The 16238-nt window shown below is 31.8% G+C and overlaps 1 protein-coding gene across 3 annotated transcripts; it reads left to right on the top strand.

The window, feature by feature from the left end:
• The first annotated feature begins 276 nt into the window (after window positions 1-276).
• LOC107491248 (choline/ethanolaminephosphotransferase 1) lies at window positions 277-14021 on the top strand. Of its 3 annotated transcripts, XM_016112051.3 has the most exons (19): window positions 277-485; window positions 1779-1970; window positions 2879-2888; window positions 2995-3045; window positions 3322-3399; window positions 4436-4511; window positions 4601-4623; window positions 4710-4810; window positions 7008-7102; window positions 7524-7592; window positions 8815-8884; window positions 8974-9037; window positions 9111-9151; window positions 9248-9332; window positions 10353-10415; window positions 11166-11224; window positions 11318-11370; window positions 12750-12822; window positions 13209-13535. In XM_016112051.3, the coding sequence occupies exons 2-19, from the start codon at window positions 1834-1836 to the stop codon at window positions 13228-13230; spliced, it is 1170 nt and encodes a 389-aa protein (XP_015967537.1). In that variant the 5' UTR covers window positions 277-485; window positions 1779-1833; the 3' UTR covers window positions 13231-13535. The 3 variants fall into 3 exon arrangements, with proteins under 3 accessions (XP_015967537.1, XP_052117991.1, XP_015967538.2); XM_052262031.1 differs by lacking the exons at window positions 277-485; window positions 1779-1970 and adding an exon at window positions 13705-14021 and having other exon boundaries at window positions 2807-2888; window positions 13209-13251; XM_016112052.3 differs by lacking the exons at window positions 277-485; window positions 1779-1970 and having other exon boundaries at window positions 2814-2888.
• The last annotated feature ends 2217 nt before the right edge of the window (window positions 14022-16238 follow it).

Here is a 16238-nt window from a genome sequence, read left to right on the forward strand (position 1 = left end):
ATAAATCGTGGCAGAATTTGTATATATTTTTTAAAATGTGAAAGATTTCATGGTTTATATAGATATATTTTAGGATATATAAATAATTAAATTTGTATTATTGTATTTGAATAATTTTTTTTAATTTTATATAGGTAAATTGTTCAAAATTTTTTATTACAGGATCGTTACCGAAGATTTTTTACGTTAAAAAAAGGAATATAAAGTATTAAACAAATTTTTGATGTTGAAAAAGTTAAGACTAAAGTGGAGACTGTGGAGTGATGATTCTATTCTATTACACGATGATACCGTATTCCAATGTTTTTGGCAAACTTCCAAAACGTGCCCGCTCTTCAGACCCCCCTTTCCGCTTCTCTTGCCCCCCGCTTTCCCTCTCCACCCTGGTCTTCTCCGTTCTTCATCTCTCTCACCAGTCTAGTTCCTTCACTTAACCTCTTCTCCTAGCAAGTGGCCTCCACCACTAAGAGCTCCGATATTCCCAGGTTCCATTCTTTCCTTCTCTTACTTAAAACTAATTTGCTTCCTCTCTCTCTCTCTCTCGCTCACCTTGAAGCATACTTGATGGTGGAATAGAGGCTTCGTTGTTATCATCCAAGCTTTTATTATTTTATAAAAATATTTGTATTTTTCAGCTTGAAAGGGGTAACACCTTGTGCTTCTGCTTTTTGGATCCCAGTTTCATTCTCCCTCAAACGTTTCCCCTTTGATCTTAGCCTTTTACACTTTGCTCTCAGCAAGAACTATAACAACTCTTACATGCTAGATTTTTCGGTATTAGCATTCGAAAGAAACATTAGTAGTAGCAGTAGAGTTCATCGGAGGTTACTTATGGCGCAATTGGTTTCTTGCTTTCAAATTTTTCCTTAAATTGAACTTATAATTGATCTATTTCTACTGTGACGGTTGCTTTAAGCATTCTTTTTTTTCTTTTCTGTTTTCCCCTTTTTTTATTTTTATTTTTCTTCTTTCCCATTCTCTGCTGTTCTAGTTACTGGTTTGTATGTCGAGGGGACTATGGTTCAGATCGGATAGGCTGTATAGATAATGAAAATCAATTTCCTTCATATAATTACTGTTATGATTTTTACTTCTAATAAAAGGGATCATAACTTCATAAGTGAGTTGAGATTGAGATGTGGCTTACATTAATCTGTTTGTTGATCCATTCTTTTAGCAGTCATTTATATACTTTTGTGTTAATGAAGATAAGTAGATAACAGTAAAATATTGTATTCTTTTCTATTAACAGATTATTAATATGTAAATAACATATTGCACTGTACAATTTTGCCAAACCCTAAGCTGCTGATAGCTATGGGTCTCAAAGATTCAGAGACTTTTAGTTCTTTCTAATAACTTTGCCAATTGAAAATAGAAATAAGAAATCCTTGCGTTTCTTATGCGACTATGCGTTACTGTTTAAGCTCCTTGATTCCCTGTTTGTTTTCAGTATTAATTGAAAGTATTGTTTAGTTATTTCCCGTTTATTCTGCTCCGTTTTTTTTTTGTTTGATCTGTTTGTTTCCCATACAATTTTGTAAATTATACTGCCTTTTCCCCCTGTCTCCTACATAACTTTAAATTGATTTCATTTTTCATATTATTGTAAGGGTAAATTCAATGTTCCGGCAACTTCTCATTCTTTCGCCAACGATAAACATTCAACTTGATTTTGGAGCTTGAAATTCAATCTCATTTCTCATTTATGTTCATGGGTATCTTGAAAATTCATATATATTTATTTAGTTACCATGTTGTTGTTCAAATTTTAGCAGGTTGGATACGGCATAGCTGGCCTTTGAAGCATAATTCAAAGTTTGATAAGAAGGAATGGTTTATATTGGGGCTCATGGTGTTCAAGCTCTGCACCGATACAAATATAGTGGCGTAGATCATTCGTACCTTGCCAAATATGTACTGCAGCCCTTTTGGAGCCGCTTTGTTAATTTTTTCCCGCTGTGGATGCCGTGAGTAATTTTATATGCTTTTTAATTTGAACTAATAATTTCTCACTGTTATCAGTTAAGTTATAATAAAAAAATATCTGTTCATTTCAAGGATGATAGATCCTAGTATGAACTTCATTTGACAGATTGAGTGCTGGATCTAACTATAGGAACTTTTATAAACTATATATAATAATAATATATCATTGTGAATTCAGCGTAACCTTATACTACATTATTTGTCTGAATAAAAATGTAGACGAAGTTAACACTAGCCATAGGATATCTCATATCTCCCAGTTTTATACAGAATTGGTGTTTAAGATTTTGGTTTTTATAAGAATGAGTAGTTTAATTATTTGATGTGTTCACTTATATGAAGTTCTTTCAAGCTTTAAAATATAAACTAACCATCATTAGAAGTTAAGAGTATTTCGTGGTAGAATATACCAAAAAGGCACTTACCGTATCATGTATTCTGTCATTGGCCTTCCGTTTTGTAATGGATAAATAGGTTCCTTATTCCTTCTCCTGTCTAGCAGGTTAGTGTAATAAATAATTCCTGAATGGCTGTGGTAATAGTGGTTAAATGATGACATTTGTTGGAAATCCTTCCATGACTTACGAGCTATAAACAGCTTAACATCTAAGATTCAGGAAGCTCAGCTCACAGTGCTTGTAACATTTGAATATTTCACTATATAGTTGTAGCTTGTAAGCACATTTTTGTTTGAATTTTATATGTTAAGGCCATAGCCACATACGGTATTTTACTGATGGAGATGACAATATTTACATTTACTATTCGGCAATGATGTCATTTAGTATTTTCAGAATTTCAAGTTTCAATACTGAGCTACACTAACTCATAGTTTTTCTCTGATGAATTCACATCTCTGGGCATCTTGGCATTCTGGGATCCTTTGCAGTCCAAACATGGTGCAATTTCTGCTTCCTTCATAACTAAAGTGTTATCTGTAATTGTTATTCTTGTTGTAACAAGCTTTATCTTTCCACTGATAATGTGTTTGTTCTTTGGCTGCAGATCACTCTTACAGGATTTATGTTCTTGCTACTGTCTGCATTGCTTGGCTATGTAAGTGGAACTGAGTTAACTAGCTTGATACCTTTATCTGTCCAAATGGCTAAGTCAAATACTGGTATTTATATTATGAGCCCAAATTCCGAAACTAATAAGCCCAATTAAGCAAATCTTGATGAATCCTGCCATTGCATAGGCGTTAAAGCCATGCAACAGTAATCTAGAAATATTCTCACTATTCTCTATCAAAGCTTTTAAGAGTTTGGATTGGAACATTGAATGGTTATTTCCTAGGTCCATTATGCTTAAGTTTATTTATTAATTATTCAGATATACTCACCTCAATTGGATACAGCTCCACCGAGATGGGTTAATTTTGCGCATGGCCTGCTTCTTTTTCTATACCAGGTACGGTTGTCCTCTTATTTGTTCATTTCTTTGCCCTTTTGATTATTCTACTCAGTTTTAATGGTGGTCAGCCTTGTTTTGCCATCTTGATCATGAACAAACACATTAAGTTTTATATATGATCACAAATCTACACCCATTTCATGCATGTAATATTTGCTTTCTAGATTGTCATGGCTGTGGTATTGTTTCATAATTTTACTTTTGTCTGATTCCAGTTATAAGTTGAAGCTGTTTATGTTTGTGATTGATTGTATTATCAGCATTTTTTGATATTAGAATCATGTTTGTCAATTGATGTCCCTCTTATTTGATACAACGTTGTAGAAAAAATGAATATATACTTCTCTCTTTCCTACAAGGATTTTCTACTCTTTTTTTTCCTTTTTTTTTTTTTAATTTTTGGGTTAAAGAAGAATTCCATTAAAGTGGGAAGAACAATAAGACAAAATTGGGGATAATACTGTTTTTTTCCCCACATAAGAAGAATTTCATTTAGAGGAGAAGGCTAATAAAATTGGGGATAAGGGTTCCTCTTTACAAAAGCAAAACAAAACAACACTTTTCTATAAAGCATAGCTTTTCAATCTCTCAACATGTCTTGGAGGGAAAATCCTCTATAAAGACCATGAGCTTTACACCATATACATGCTAGGGATCTAATCCTACCCCATAAAACATGATTGTCAGAAAACTTGTCATATAAGGTGCATGAAGACTGGGGATAATACTTCCCCTATACAAAAGCAAGCAAAAAATGATCCATCTATGAAACATCGCTTTCTGATCTCTCAACATGTCTCTGAGGGGATATCCCGTATAAACATGAACTTTAAACTAAACAGATGCTGGGTGTTTAATCCTAATAAATTATATAAACTAGGTTGCGCATTTCATGTGTAGTTTATCCTAATAAATAAGTGGATATTGTCTTTCCAAAAAATGTGAAGTACTATTATAATTTATCTATGGAAGACAAGGTAATTAATTCTCTTATCGTAGATTATTGCTGATAATTTGATATGTATATGCTTAGACATTTGATGCTGTTGATGGGAAGCAAGCTAGACGAACAAATTCTTCAAGCCCATTAGGGGAGCTGTTTGATCATGGTAATTTTTCAGCACTTTGGTTTTATCCCATTTCTTTTTCATAATGCACATATGTTAGTTACTAACAAAGGCACACTACTTCATTTCAGGGTGCGATGCACTTGCTTGCACAGTATGTGTCTTTTAGCTTTTGCTATTATTTCTAAACCATTAACTAAAAGAAACATTAAGAAATCATCTGTGTCAACTGCTTTTCAGTTTGAAGCATTGGCTTTTGGGAGCACAGCCATGTGTGGAAGAAGTACTTTCTGGTTCTGGTTGATATCTGCAATTACATTTTATGGTGCAACCTGGGAGCAGTAAGTTTATTATGTTTTATGCTTTACTTTGGACACATAAAAGTATAAAAGCCCTCCACTCTTTCATGAATTATCGTATAGTAATTTTATTTCATTCACATGCATTACTATAGGTCATCTTTCACTTTGTTAATACTTGTTCTTCAATATTTATATCTACATAAATATTTTCTTCTTAAGTATTGATGAGGTAGGTTAACTGTTAACATGGAAAATTAAAATGTCGGCATGTCAAAACATCACATGTCAACATTTAACCTTGCCATGTTATTACTTAATGAAGCACACTAACTGCAGGGACCAAAATAGACAACCTTTAAATTTATTGTGCGAAAGCCAATCTTTTTTTATTTTTTTTAGGACTAAAACCTGAAAACGGCTATTTCGTAGAGACCAAAATTTTATTTAATCCCTAAATTTACGTAAATTTCGAATTCATATAAATTTATATTTTTGAACCACTGCCCCCGTTTTTTCTTTTTTATTTTGCTTTCTAGTATGATGTATGTTGTTTCCGGTAATTAAAATAAATTTTTTCTCAAGAAAATCATATAAATTCTTTACATGTTCTATAAAGCATAAATATATTTTAATTTTAATTTAAGAGAATATTATTCATAACAGCCATAAATAATTATTATTGTCAAATTATTCATATATTTAGATGAAATACCTAATTGAAGAAATCTGAATGATTTAAAAAGTCACTACCATGACTGAAAAACTTACCAGTCATTTAGATTGTATGATACTAAAAATAATTTACAACACTATTTTATAAGTTTACGTGAAATTAGAAAACTAATGTAATTATATTAAGAATTTAATTTTGATACGGTAAAGTAGTTTTACACTAACTCATAGTTTAATACATCCATTCATGTAATGTTATATTAGAAAAATAACTAGTTTTTGCATTGACTGTGTGAATAGTCTTCCAAAAGAATGGATGTAGTTGGTTTACACTATCAGTACATCGAAATTAAACTCTTATATTAGTTAGCATTTCTTTTGAAACTTCACACTGATTTTGTATTCATTTATGTTTTTGTCTAAATTATTTAGTGCACCATAGTGACCACTTGTGAAATATGTAGTATATGTTATTTGTTTTGTATAATGATATTATGTAGCATTAATCTTTATTCCTTCTTGTAATAATGTTGCAAAATTTTATAATTATATAATATTCAAGTAAAATAAAAAAGAATAATATTCATGCAGAGATAAGTAGTGAAGACTGAAGACTGATATTAATTAAATGAGATAAGCTAGAGTAGTAAATAGTAAGTGAAAAGAAATAACAATCTTGCTCTACATTAAAAAATTGAATCAGGAAAGACAAAAAAAAGGGTTTGTTCAAGCAAAAATGTGGAGGTTCTCACTCCTATATAATATATGAGAAGCATGAAATAGAAACTCATGTTGATATTATACGTTGCATCTAATGGAGTATGAATTAGAGGCTGGTTTGAATTGAGTTAGATTGATTGGTAAAACCTTCATTTTGCATTTCTTTGCAAGCTGTTTGAAAATGATTATGCGAGTGTTAAATGTAATTGTTAGATGAATTCACCAATTAGGCGACGTGTCGTGTACTGGTTTCACAATTCATCTGTGTATTGGAACGCCATGGATAGGGAACTAATTACTTATGGGTCACAAATAGAGATAATAATGATGCTAGTTTGCATGCAAGACTCGTAGGATAATTGATGCACAGTGAAAGATAACTAGGAAGATGATGTTTGGGCTTTGGATTTAGAAAAAGATAAAACAAAAACAAATTTACAAGAAACTAAAAAGAGGTAGGTTTAGTAATCTATGATGGTATTTCACATGGTCCTGAACGTACGCGTACTGAAATTGTACAAAATAGGTATACCCCCACGTACCATATCTGGCAGGTGGCGTACCCCGTACCGTGTACCTGTTTTCATGGGAATGTATTGCGATCTGGATAATTACTTTAATCGTAGGGGGAAAAAACAGTTGATCTGACCTTTTTTAAAGTCCCCCCCTCTCTCCTCTTTCCTGAAGCTACTGTCACCAGCTCTGGAAAAGTACTAAAACAACTTTACCTAATTATCTTAATTTTTTAAGTGCATCTTGGAGTAATTTTTGATTGAGTCTTATATGTTGTTTTCTGGTTTATACTATTGTATTGATTTTCTTTTAACCTTTGTCTTGGATGCAGCTTTTTCACCAATACACTTATACTGCCAGTTGTAAATGGACCTACAGAGGGTCTTATGCTGATATATGTTGCCCACTTCTTTACTGCTTTTGTTGGTATGCCTTATCCTTGATTTTGATATACTTTTATTTATCATTGGGTAAAATATATTTTTTGTCCCTAACGTTCGTGATTTTTTTCAAAAATACCCATAATGTTTAATTCTATTCAATTTTGTTCCTAATGTTTTCGATTCATTCAATTTTGTTCCTAACGTTTTTTTATTTGTGTCAAAATTATCCCTAGAAGTTTTCAATTTTGTCCCTAACATTTTACATGGAGTGAACGTCTAGGGATAATTTTTACAAAAATTGAAAACGTTAGGGACAAAATTGAATGCAACTAAACCTTAGGGATATTTTTAAAAGAAATCGCAAATTTTAGGGACAAAAAGTATACTTTACCCTTTATCATTATTATTGTTATTGCTTTTACAACATCCAAATGATTGATGTTGTGATCATTATTTATATATAGGTTCTGAGTGGTGGGCTCAACAGTTTGGAAAGTCTTTCCCATTTTTGAACTGGTTGCCTTTTGTTGAGGGTAAGCTATTCTTCAATATCAGATATTATTTTTATATCAGTGACCTAAAAGTTTTGATGTTGTATTCTTCAAGCTATTTGTGATCTATCAAAATAGAGCCTTACCAATTCGTAAAGAGCACCTTATAAAAAGGTTTTTTTGTTATTTATATTTCAGAAGGCCTCACATGTATTTGGAGCCAGCTTTATATACATGCGAAGGTGTCTATTCTATGATATTAGTTTTGTTAGAAATGAAGAGAATATCCTATAATGTCTCTATCATGTAGCTCAGCATATCAAAGAATATCTCGTAGTATTAGTTTGATATCTACCATCTCATCATTATTTCGTTATCTGATTAGATTAGGACTTTACTATTATTTTAAGTAGAGGTGAGGGTTCCTTTTCTTGTAAGACACCACAACATAACCATATCAATATATTTCATATTATTTTGTGGTGTTTATTTTCTCATTTCCTCCTATCTAAAACCATTCTCAACAAAGTTTGCCACAACATAATCATATCAATATATTTCATATTATTTTATAGTATTTATTTTCTCATTTCCTCCTATCTGAAACCAGTCTCAACAAATTTTACTGTCTCATGATTTTAATCAACTTGTTATTTAAGTCTTTGCTTATGTTCTTGTCAGTTTAGGTGGTTGCCGATGTTGTCTCTGAACTTGTGATCTGGGCATATATATAGGCACAGAAAAGACATTCAGTTTGAGTTAGCCATGGTAGGGAAATCCTCTATGTCAAGAACAAAATCTTCAGAGTTGTCTAAATTTTTGCACTTTTATCTTGTTTTATTATCTTTTGGGAGGGTAAAGACCTTTGCTATAGTAGTCTCATTTGTAATGTCTAGAATGCCAATTTTTTCATGTTTCTTCTTACACTGCCTTATAGTTTCAGTTACATCTTTAAAATTCCGGATTTCTTGTCATGTTTTCTAGACTAGTGGGAATTCCTGCGGTGGTTAGGATAATCTTGTCAAATATTTAGAAACTGATCATATTAATCTTATTAAGAGTAGTTATATTCCCATCTGCTGTACTTATCCCATAAACTGGAATGAAGCAAATTATGTGTAGAACAAATAAGCAGGATGGATACCATTTGGTTTTCCAGTATAAGCCCGGGTTCACGGCCTTTGGATAGATTAAAGTTCATCATCCTGTGGATTCTTTCTTGATAAATAATTGCCCGATTTATATTGTGCTTTCTGGATTTCAGGGATCACAACGTATAAAGTGGTATTGTTTTTGATGATAGCTTTTGGTGTTATACCAACAGTCACATTCAAGTACGTATAAACTGAATCACATACCCTATGATACAACCATAACTGCTCCCTCTTCTCAATACGCTCAACATCTTTTGGTTCCAATGCAGTGTTTGTAATGTTCATAAGGTTGTGAAGGCAAGAAACGGAAGCATGCCGCTTGCATTGGCAATGGTAATATGTTCTCCTGTTTGATATTCTTTCTTTGAATCAGATTTCCTCATTGACGTGTTTTCTTTATGGGCAGCTTTATCCATTTGTGGTGCTTGTGGGAGGAGTTCTTATCTGGTATAACTCAAACATGGACTATTTTTGTTACCAGTTTTATTTGTAAGAAATGTATACACTGCAAACATATCATCACACTTGGCTGATTTCTGTCAGGGATTATTTGTCTCCATCGGACATCATAAGGAGCTATCCACATTTAGTGATTATAGGAACAGGACTAACTTTTGGATATCTTGTGGTGAGCTATCTGTGTTTTCAAATTTGATAAATGGTTGTTTATCTCCCTTTTATGACAAACTACTCTTTTGTTGTTATCTATATTTCCAGTGTCCATTTTAGCTCGTTATTAGTCATTAGTATTACCACTCTTAGCGAGCTGGAGGATGAACCAATTTGCATAGGACTAGATGGCTGTCAGAATATTAACGGAAAGCCACAATTTTTTATTTTAATTAAATATGTTGAATTTAAAATTCCTTAAACGATGCTCTTTGTTATGCTTTTGAGAATGTCTTAGATCACTTCGGTTATGTATTGAGCAATTGATAAAGGATTGTTTGTATTGGTGCTGGATTGCAGATCAGGAATCTGAAACAAACACATGCTCTAATATGTACTAAATTTATGTTCTATCATTCTTCTGGTATCTATCTCGGGCATATAGCACCTAAAAATAAGCTGTCTTTCATGTTCTTGGTTTGCTGTGGGGTTCTCAACACTGCAAGTTTCAAATTTTTGTTTATTTGTGTACACTAGCCGCACAATGTAAAACATTCTTTATTGAAACTTGGTTTTATCAATGGGTTTCTGTAATTTTTTGTCTAAGGTTACTCCATACTGGTTGCCATTAGCATATTATTAGTGTAAGTTTGTCAATATGTTAACTTTAGTGCCTTTACTATCCATGTTATTTATTAAAATAAATTTTATCATATTTATATGCAAGCTGAAGAGCATAGTTGCATTCTACCAGTAGTTATGAACGGTGTGATATGGCCAAATCTGACATAATACACAAATTCATCGAAATCTTTTTAATAGTGTTAGCTGGAAAGGCAAGAGTGTAAACCAGATGATGGAAATTGTATTTGACGTTTTTCTATTTTTTTTAATAGTATCAGTGCGCCCATGGTAATTTCAGTTTCTCTCTGGTCTTCTATATTTTCTCACTGACTCAACTTAATATATCTGCTTCCTTGTGTTGCTGTTTTTCCTCTTTAAATCTGACTTTTCACTGAGGAATGCTTAATTTTTGCAGGGAAGGATGATTTTGTCCCACTTATGTGATGAACCCAAAGGCTTGAAAACTGGAATGTGCATGGTATTGAGGCTGTTTATTTGGATTTACATCCGTACTAACTCTCTTAACATACTTGATTTTATAACATATTTGGCTAGTATCTCTAGTCCTAAAACCGCAAACACTGCATATTGACATACAACCTTTTTTTTAAAAAACATTTTAAGCAATTAAACTTTCATTTGTTAATGTCTTAACTGCAAGTTCACTTATCTTCAGGAGTTTAAAGTAAAAGCAACTTAAGATTCTTAGATATCGTCTAATGTCTATTATGTTGTGTCTCAGTCCTTGGTTACAAGTTAGGGCTGTTTGCCTGTTTGAAATAAATTGCATCCGGATATTAACTGTTATAGTATGTTTTGAGGGAGTTGCCGACAAAACTGGAGTGTTCTATTTATGAAATGGGAGGATATGATAAATGAGAATAATTTAGATAGGTGCATAAGTTATTCCTACAAATGGCTAGATGCTTCCCCTAATAAATGAGAGTTTTCCTTGGTGCATTGAATATGAGAAATTGATAAAATTGCTGTGAAAACATGAAACTTATTCATACACTTTTCAATATGATTTTTAATGGATAAATTTTAGTTTATCTATCACATTTTAGTTGATATGGTACAAGATAGAGATTCATCAGTGATACCGAATCCATTGAAGGTGGGATGACAAAGAACGATGTTATCTAAATTAAATATTTAGCTGATTTCATTGAAGTGTTTCCTGGTTGAGTCTCTGATACCTAATGGAAGCATTATTTGCCTTGTACAGTCGCTCCTGTATCTCCCATTCGCCATTGCTAATGCACTTGCATCACGGCTAAATGATGGGTATGCGATATGACTGAGTTGTTAAATGTACGTTATGTGTTTTTATGAGTTTCTCTGGTTTCTTCTTACAGAAATCCATTGATATTTTCACAGGGCTCCTCTAGTGGATGAGAGATTTGTTCTTCTTGGTTACTGTGCATTTTCAGGTATACCTACCCTTTTTTTTTTCAGCAACAAAAGATGAAATGTAATTTGGAAGCATAAAGGAAGAAAGTACAAGAGAGAGGCTAAATATATCTTCCCTAAAAGGCTAAAACCAATAGCCTAATATACGAGAGAGAGACAAAAAAAAAGGAGGGGGGAAAGAAAAGAAAAAAACATCAAAGCTTGCCAGTGAATATATCCAAAGAAAACCCTAAAAAATAAGTAGGAGGCCTGTATTTAGGGGTGTCAAATCCAAATCGATCTAAACTAAATCGCTTATCCAATTCAAACCAAATCGAAAATTGATTAAAACCGCATTAATTTGGATTTGATTGGATTCTATTTTTGGCAAACTGCACGGATTGGATCGGATTTCGGATCTACGTCTCAAAACCGATCCAATCTAATCCAAATTGCACAATGTGTTATAATGTTATTATTTTATTATTATATTTCAAATTTTACTTATAATATGTTCAATTTGTTATACATTTTTATGTTATTCATGTATTATTATTATTTAGTAAATATTATATTTAGTAAATATTATGTGAATTCAAAATGAGATTTATTTATTTATTTAGTTATTTATTTTAACTAATATATAATTTTATTTCTTTTGTTATGTTATTTTTGGTTTTTTTAAGATATTGTTGAAATTTATTTAAAATTTGTGTTGAGACTTGTCTCATATATATATATATATATTTTAATTTACAAAATCGTAAATTCAATTCAATCCAAACCTTTGAAATTGGATCCGATTCGCTAAAAAAAATTATCAAATTTAAACCATACCGCAAGTAAAATTAGTGTTCGGATCGAATGGAATTTTGACTCAAAACAGATCCAAACTACACCGCGAACACCCCTATTGGTAAGTTGGGTAAGGAGGCCACTTTATCGTGTATCACAGACAAGCTTGGTTATCATTTAAGCATTCATCTCCCTAAAATTATAAAATTATACATTTATAAAATGGAGAGTGTGGATTTGATTCCCATCAACTTCATTATACGAGTATAATATATCAAGGGTGCAGGTAGGATTAGGCCTAAACTCGCACCTGACCCTACCTGTAGCTCAACCCGTTCTGTTCTCTCCCCTACCCGAACGGGTTGGGTATCTGCAGAAATAAGGTTAGGGTCAGCTGTACCTAAATCTTAGATAATAGCAAGGTAGCTTTATGTGGAAGAGCCTTGGCGTCTTTCCTCCGTTTCTAAACTCTGGAACTAGAATAGACAATTTCACCGAATAGTCTGAACAGATCCAACTATCACTAAGAGTACCTTATTGCTTTTCGGATCTGCATAACATGTTTCACACCCCAAAAAAACTCAAATTTTTCTCTGATGATTGGATTCTGCTAATGTTAATACAGGAACACTTTACTTGCATTTTGCTACATCTGTCATCCATGAGATTACGGATGCCCTGGGAATATATTGTTTCAGGTAAATTTTGGCATTTCTCTCCCTTTCTTCACTTCCAGTCCACCTGATGGACCTAGAGAAAATCGGTTTGTGTATGCTATTATCAGTTACATGGGGCACGATACGTTCTAGTACGAGAATGGGTATGCAATACGCCATATGTAAAATATTTTATGTGGAAAATATACATTCCGGTACATAGATGAATTGGTACACGGTATGCTTAGTGAATTCGTAGAATTGGCTATTATATATTCCACTTAATATTTTAAATAAATCAATGCATATTTTTGTTGAACCTGAAATGGTATTTATCTCGACTGTGGTCAGTTATAACATAATATAATTTTCTCTATGCTGAGAACCTGCTTTTGATATTGACCGTCTTGATTGTTGTTCAATTGCAGGATAACTAGGAAGGAAGCTTAAGTTACTGAATATATCGTTTAGGTATGTGCTTTTTCTATGTCATAACCACTTTTCCCCCCTTCTTTCGGGACACATTCTTTGTTTAATACACTCATGCAATATCGATCCGACGAATTTTTGCATTGTTAATTTCCTTTCTCTATGTCTCTGAGTCGCTGTTTTTGTCACTTCAGCTTGCAAGTATACTTGCATGGCTTTGGTTAGTAAGAATTTTGCTATAGACTAACATTGTCCTTTTAACAATTTAACTACATATATTGATTTTCATTGATAAGGAGGTTGAATGGAAACTTGAGTGTTTCAAACTCTTCAATTTTCAATTATTTATTTTTTATGCCTATTAAAAATTCAACATGTATTGCATTATAAGTATATGAATTGCAATGTGCATCTGATATGGTTATGTGACAACGGATAACTAAATTTATACCCATTTATAAATAAAGTGTTACACAAATAGATTAGAGGTTGCAGGTTTGGGTGAAATTTTGAGTATACAGCAAATAGCAATCGAGCTGGTCGACATTTATTTGGAATATGGCTATGCCCATGCCCGCAAATAGAAAGAGTTTCTTTTTCGTATTAAAAAAATAAAAATGAATTTTCAGTCTATTGAAAGGTCCAAAATGGGCCGTTAAGTTGTGGATATAATTTTATGTTATGAGCAATGCTAGGGGTTAGCAACATTTGTGATTAGTAGCCATCAACTAGCAATCAATGATGATTTGATGGTGTGAGATTGGTGTGAAATTTCATCAAATGGTTCACTTTTCTTTGCTGGTTACATGCTGGCCAAAATGCAATAAAATTGCTGGCCCCCATACTTTTCCCTATGTTATTTCTTAGAGTTGTGACATAGTGTGCAAATCTTCTTAAGGAGTTGTAAAATGTAATTTTAATTACTGAAAATGTTAAAAATAGTTTTAGTATTAAACCCTATAGTAATGTTTTATTAAAATGTTGTGTTTTTTTGTTTGATTTTTTTTTTTGAATGAAATAGCATAATTGATGTTTGCTCGAAAAAGTAATAATTTGAAGAGTGTAAGAGATGGAATTGTCTGTACCTTTTCTTGAGCTCTTGATTAAGTTGTTTTCAAGAGCCAATGAAGAAAACAAACTCTAACCTAGACTTGGTTGTTATCCTTTGAAACTCGATTTGACATGTGTTTTGATGAAATATGCTCGAATTTATGAGGAAAGAGTTGCGTGAATCTGGAGAATGGTCTTAGTGTTTAAGAGGATATGTGTTGCTTAGATTTAAACATTTATTTGAATAGTTGTTTGTAAAAGAAAAACCATCTTGCAATAAAATAAGGATAAAAGTCAAATCAATAATCGAAGAGTTAGTCGTAGTAGGCTTTTATCATACTTTTTTCGAACCGGTTGAAGAAATTAGGATTTGACGACTTGTGAATGAATGGAGGAGAACCACTAACCGGAAAGGAGGAATGGGAATGGAAGAAGCAATAAGTTGAAAAGGAAACTTAAGGCTAGGTCTTGTATCCTCCACGTAGGGGTGGGCATGGTTTGGATTGTTGTAAATCCAAACTGGATCCATTTCAGAACCAGTTTTATGGTTCATAAAATCAAACCAGAACTGGATTGAAGAGAGAAATCAGTTTTAAACCGGTTTGAAAAAATAAAAACCGATTTTAAACTGGTTTTATAATTTAAATCCGATTTTACTTATAAACCGATTTTAAATCCAGTTTTACATATAAAACCGGTTTTAAATCTGTTTTTTTTTTAAATCCATATCTAAAATCTGGTTTTTTTAATTCAAATCTAAAATCTGGTTTTTTTTTTTTATAAAATCCAGCTTTAAAACCAGATTTTTTAAAATCCAATTTTAAAACCAGTTTCTTCAACCAAAAATCCAATTTTAAAACTAGTTTTTAAAAATCCAATTTTCAAACCAGATATTTTAACAAAAAATCCACTTTTGAAATCAGTTTTTAGAAATTTAATTTTCAAACCATAATTTTTTTAAAAGTAAAATTAATACTAAAGTCATTTTAAAGTATGTAGGTTCATTACAAGTTTACAACTAGAATTTGGTTCTATATAAATCTAATGACAATAACTAATCTATATAACATTTAATCATTCTCAAGACATCAAAAAAATACCACAAAAAAAATCTATATATATGTGTGTAATTTAATTCATTATTAATATATATTTTATATTCTAATATTATATTCTATCTTGATGACTAATTTTAGTATATATTTAAAATAGTTATTTATTTAATATATTATATTAAATCAATGGCATGAGATTTTGCATTTAGATGGTGCACCAATTATGCGACATGATGCTTATATTTGTAGGAAATTTTAACGTGAAAGAAATAATCAAGAGATTGTGGTCAACGAGGTTGCTCGTAAATTCAATTTAGGAGATTTTAAATCATGTCTTTATCAACATTCAATTTAGGAGATTTTAAATCATGTCTTTATCAACATTGCTTGATAATATCTTCAGTACTGGTATCAAGTAATATATTTGTATGGTTATAGATATAAGAGAATGAATACAAAATAATTAAGCTATAAAACTCTAATGAAAACAGGTACAATAATATAAAGTCATGATTAAATATTTCATATTCATTGAGAAATATTTTACGTACTAATCTTTTTGTCAATTAAATTCAATCAAATTAGTTTTTTAAGATTTGGATCTTAATTTGGATCTGGATCTGGATCCGGATTTAAAACCATTTAAATGGATTGGATCAAAAACCAAATTATAAAATAAATATAATTTGGTTTGAATTTTTTTTTTGTTTAAAATTGGTTTTTTTTAAATGGTTTGGTTTGGATTTGGATTAAAATCCAAATTTTGGATTTTTTTGCCCACCCCTACCTCTACGTACCACGTCAGCAACATAAATTGGTAAAGCAATGGTATTGGGTCAATTGTATTCTTAGCATTAGCAGCGAGTTGGTGGTAGCTTTTGTTGAATCACATCCATTAGTTACTTTCACCGAAGGTTTCTTGTT

The sequence above is a fragment of the Arachis duranensis genome, chromosome 5 (genome assembly GCF_000817695.3).
Source record: "Arachis duranensis cultivar V14167 chromosome 5, aradu.V14167.gnm2.J7QH, whole genome shotgun sequence".
Classification (NCBI taxonomy): Eukaryota; Viridiplantae; Streptophyta; class Magnoliopsida; order Fabales; family Fabaceae; genus Arachis; species Arachis duranensis.

Excerpts from the sequence above, each read along its gene's own strand:
- LOC107491248 (XM_016112051.3), top strand. The coding sequence starts at position 1,834 with ATGGTTTATATTGGGGCTCATGGTGTTCAAGCTCTGCACCGATACAAA. Across the intron at positions 7,103-7,523 it reads CTTCTTTACTGCTTTTGTTG|GTTCTGAGTGGTGGGCTCAA; the intron begins GTATGCCTTATC and ends ATTTATATATAG. Across the intron at positions 9,038-9,110 it reads TGCCGCTTGCATTGGCAATG|CTTTATCCATTTGTGGTGCT; the intron begins GTAATATGTTCT and ends CTTTATGGGCAG.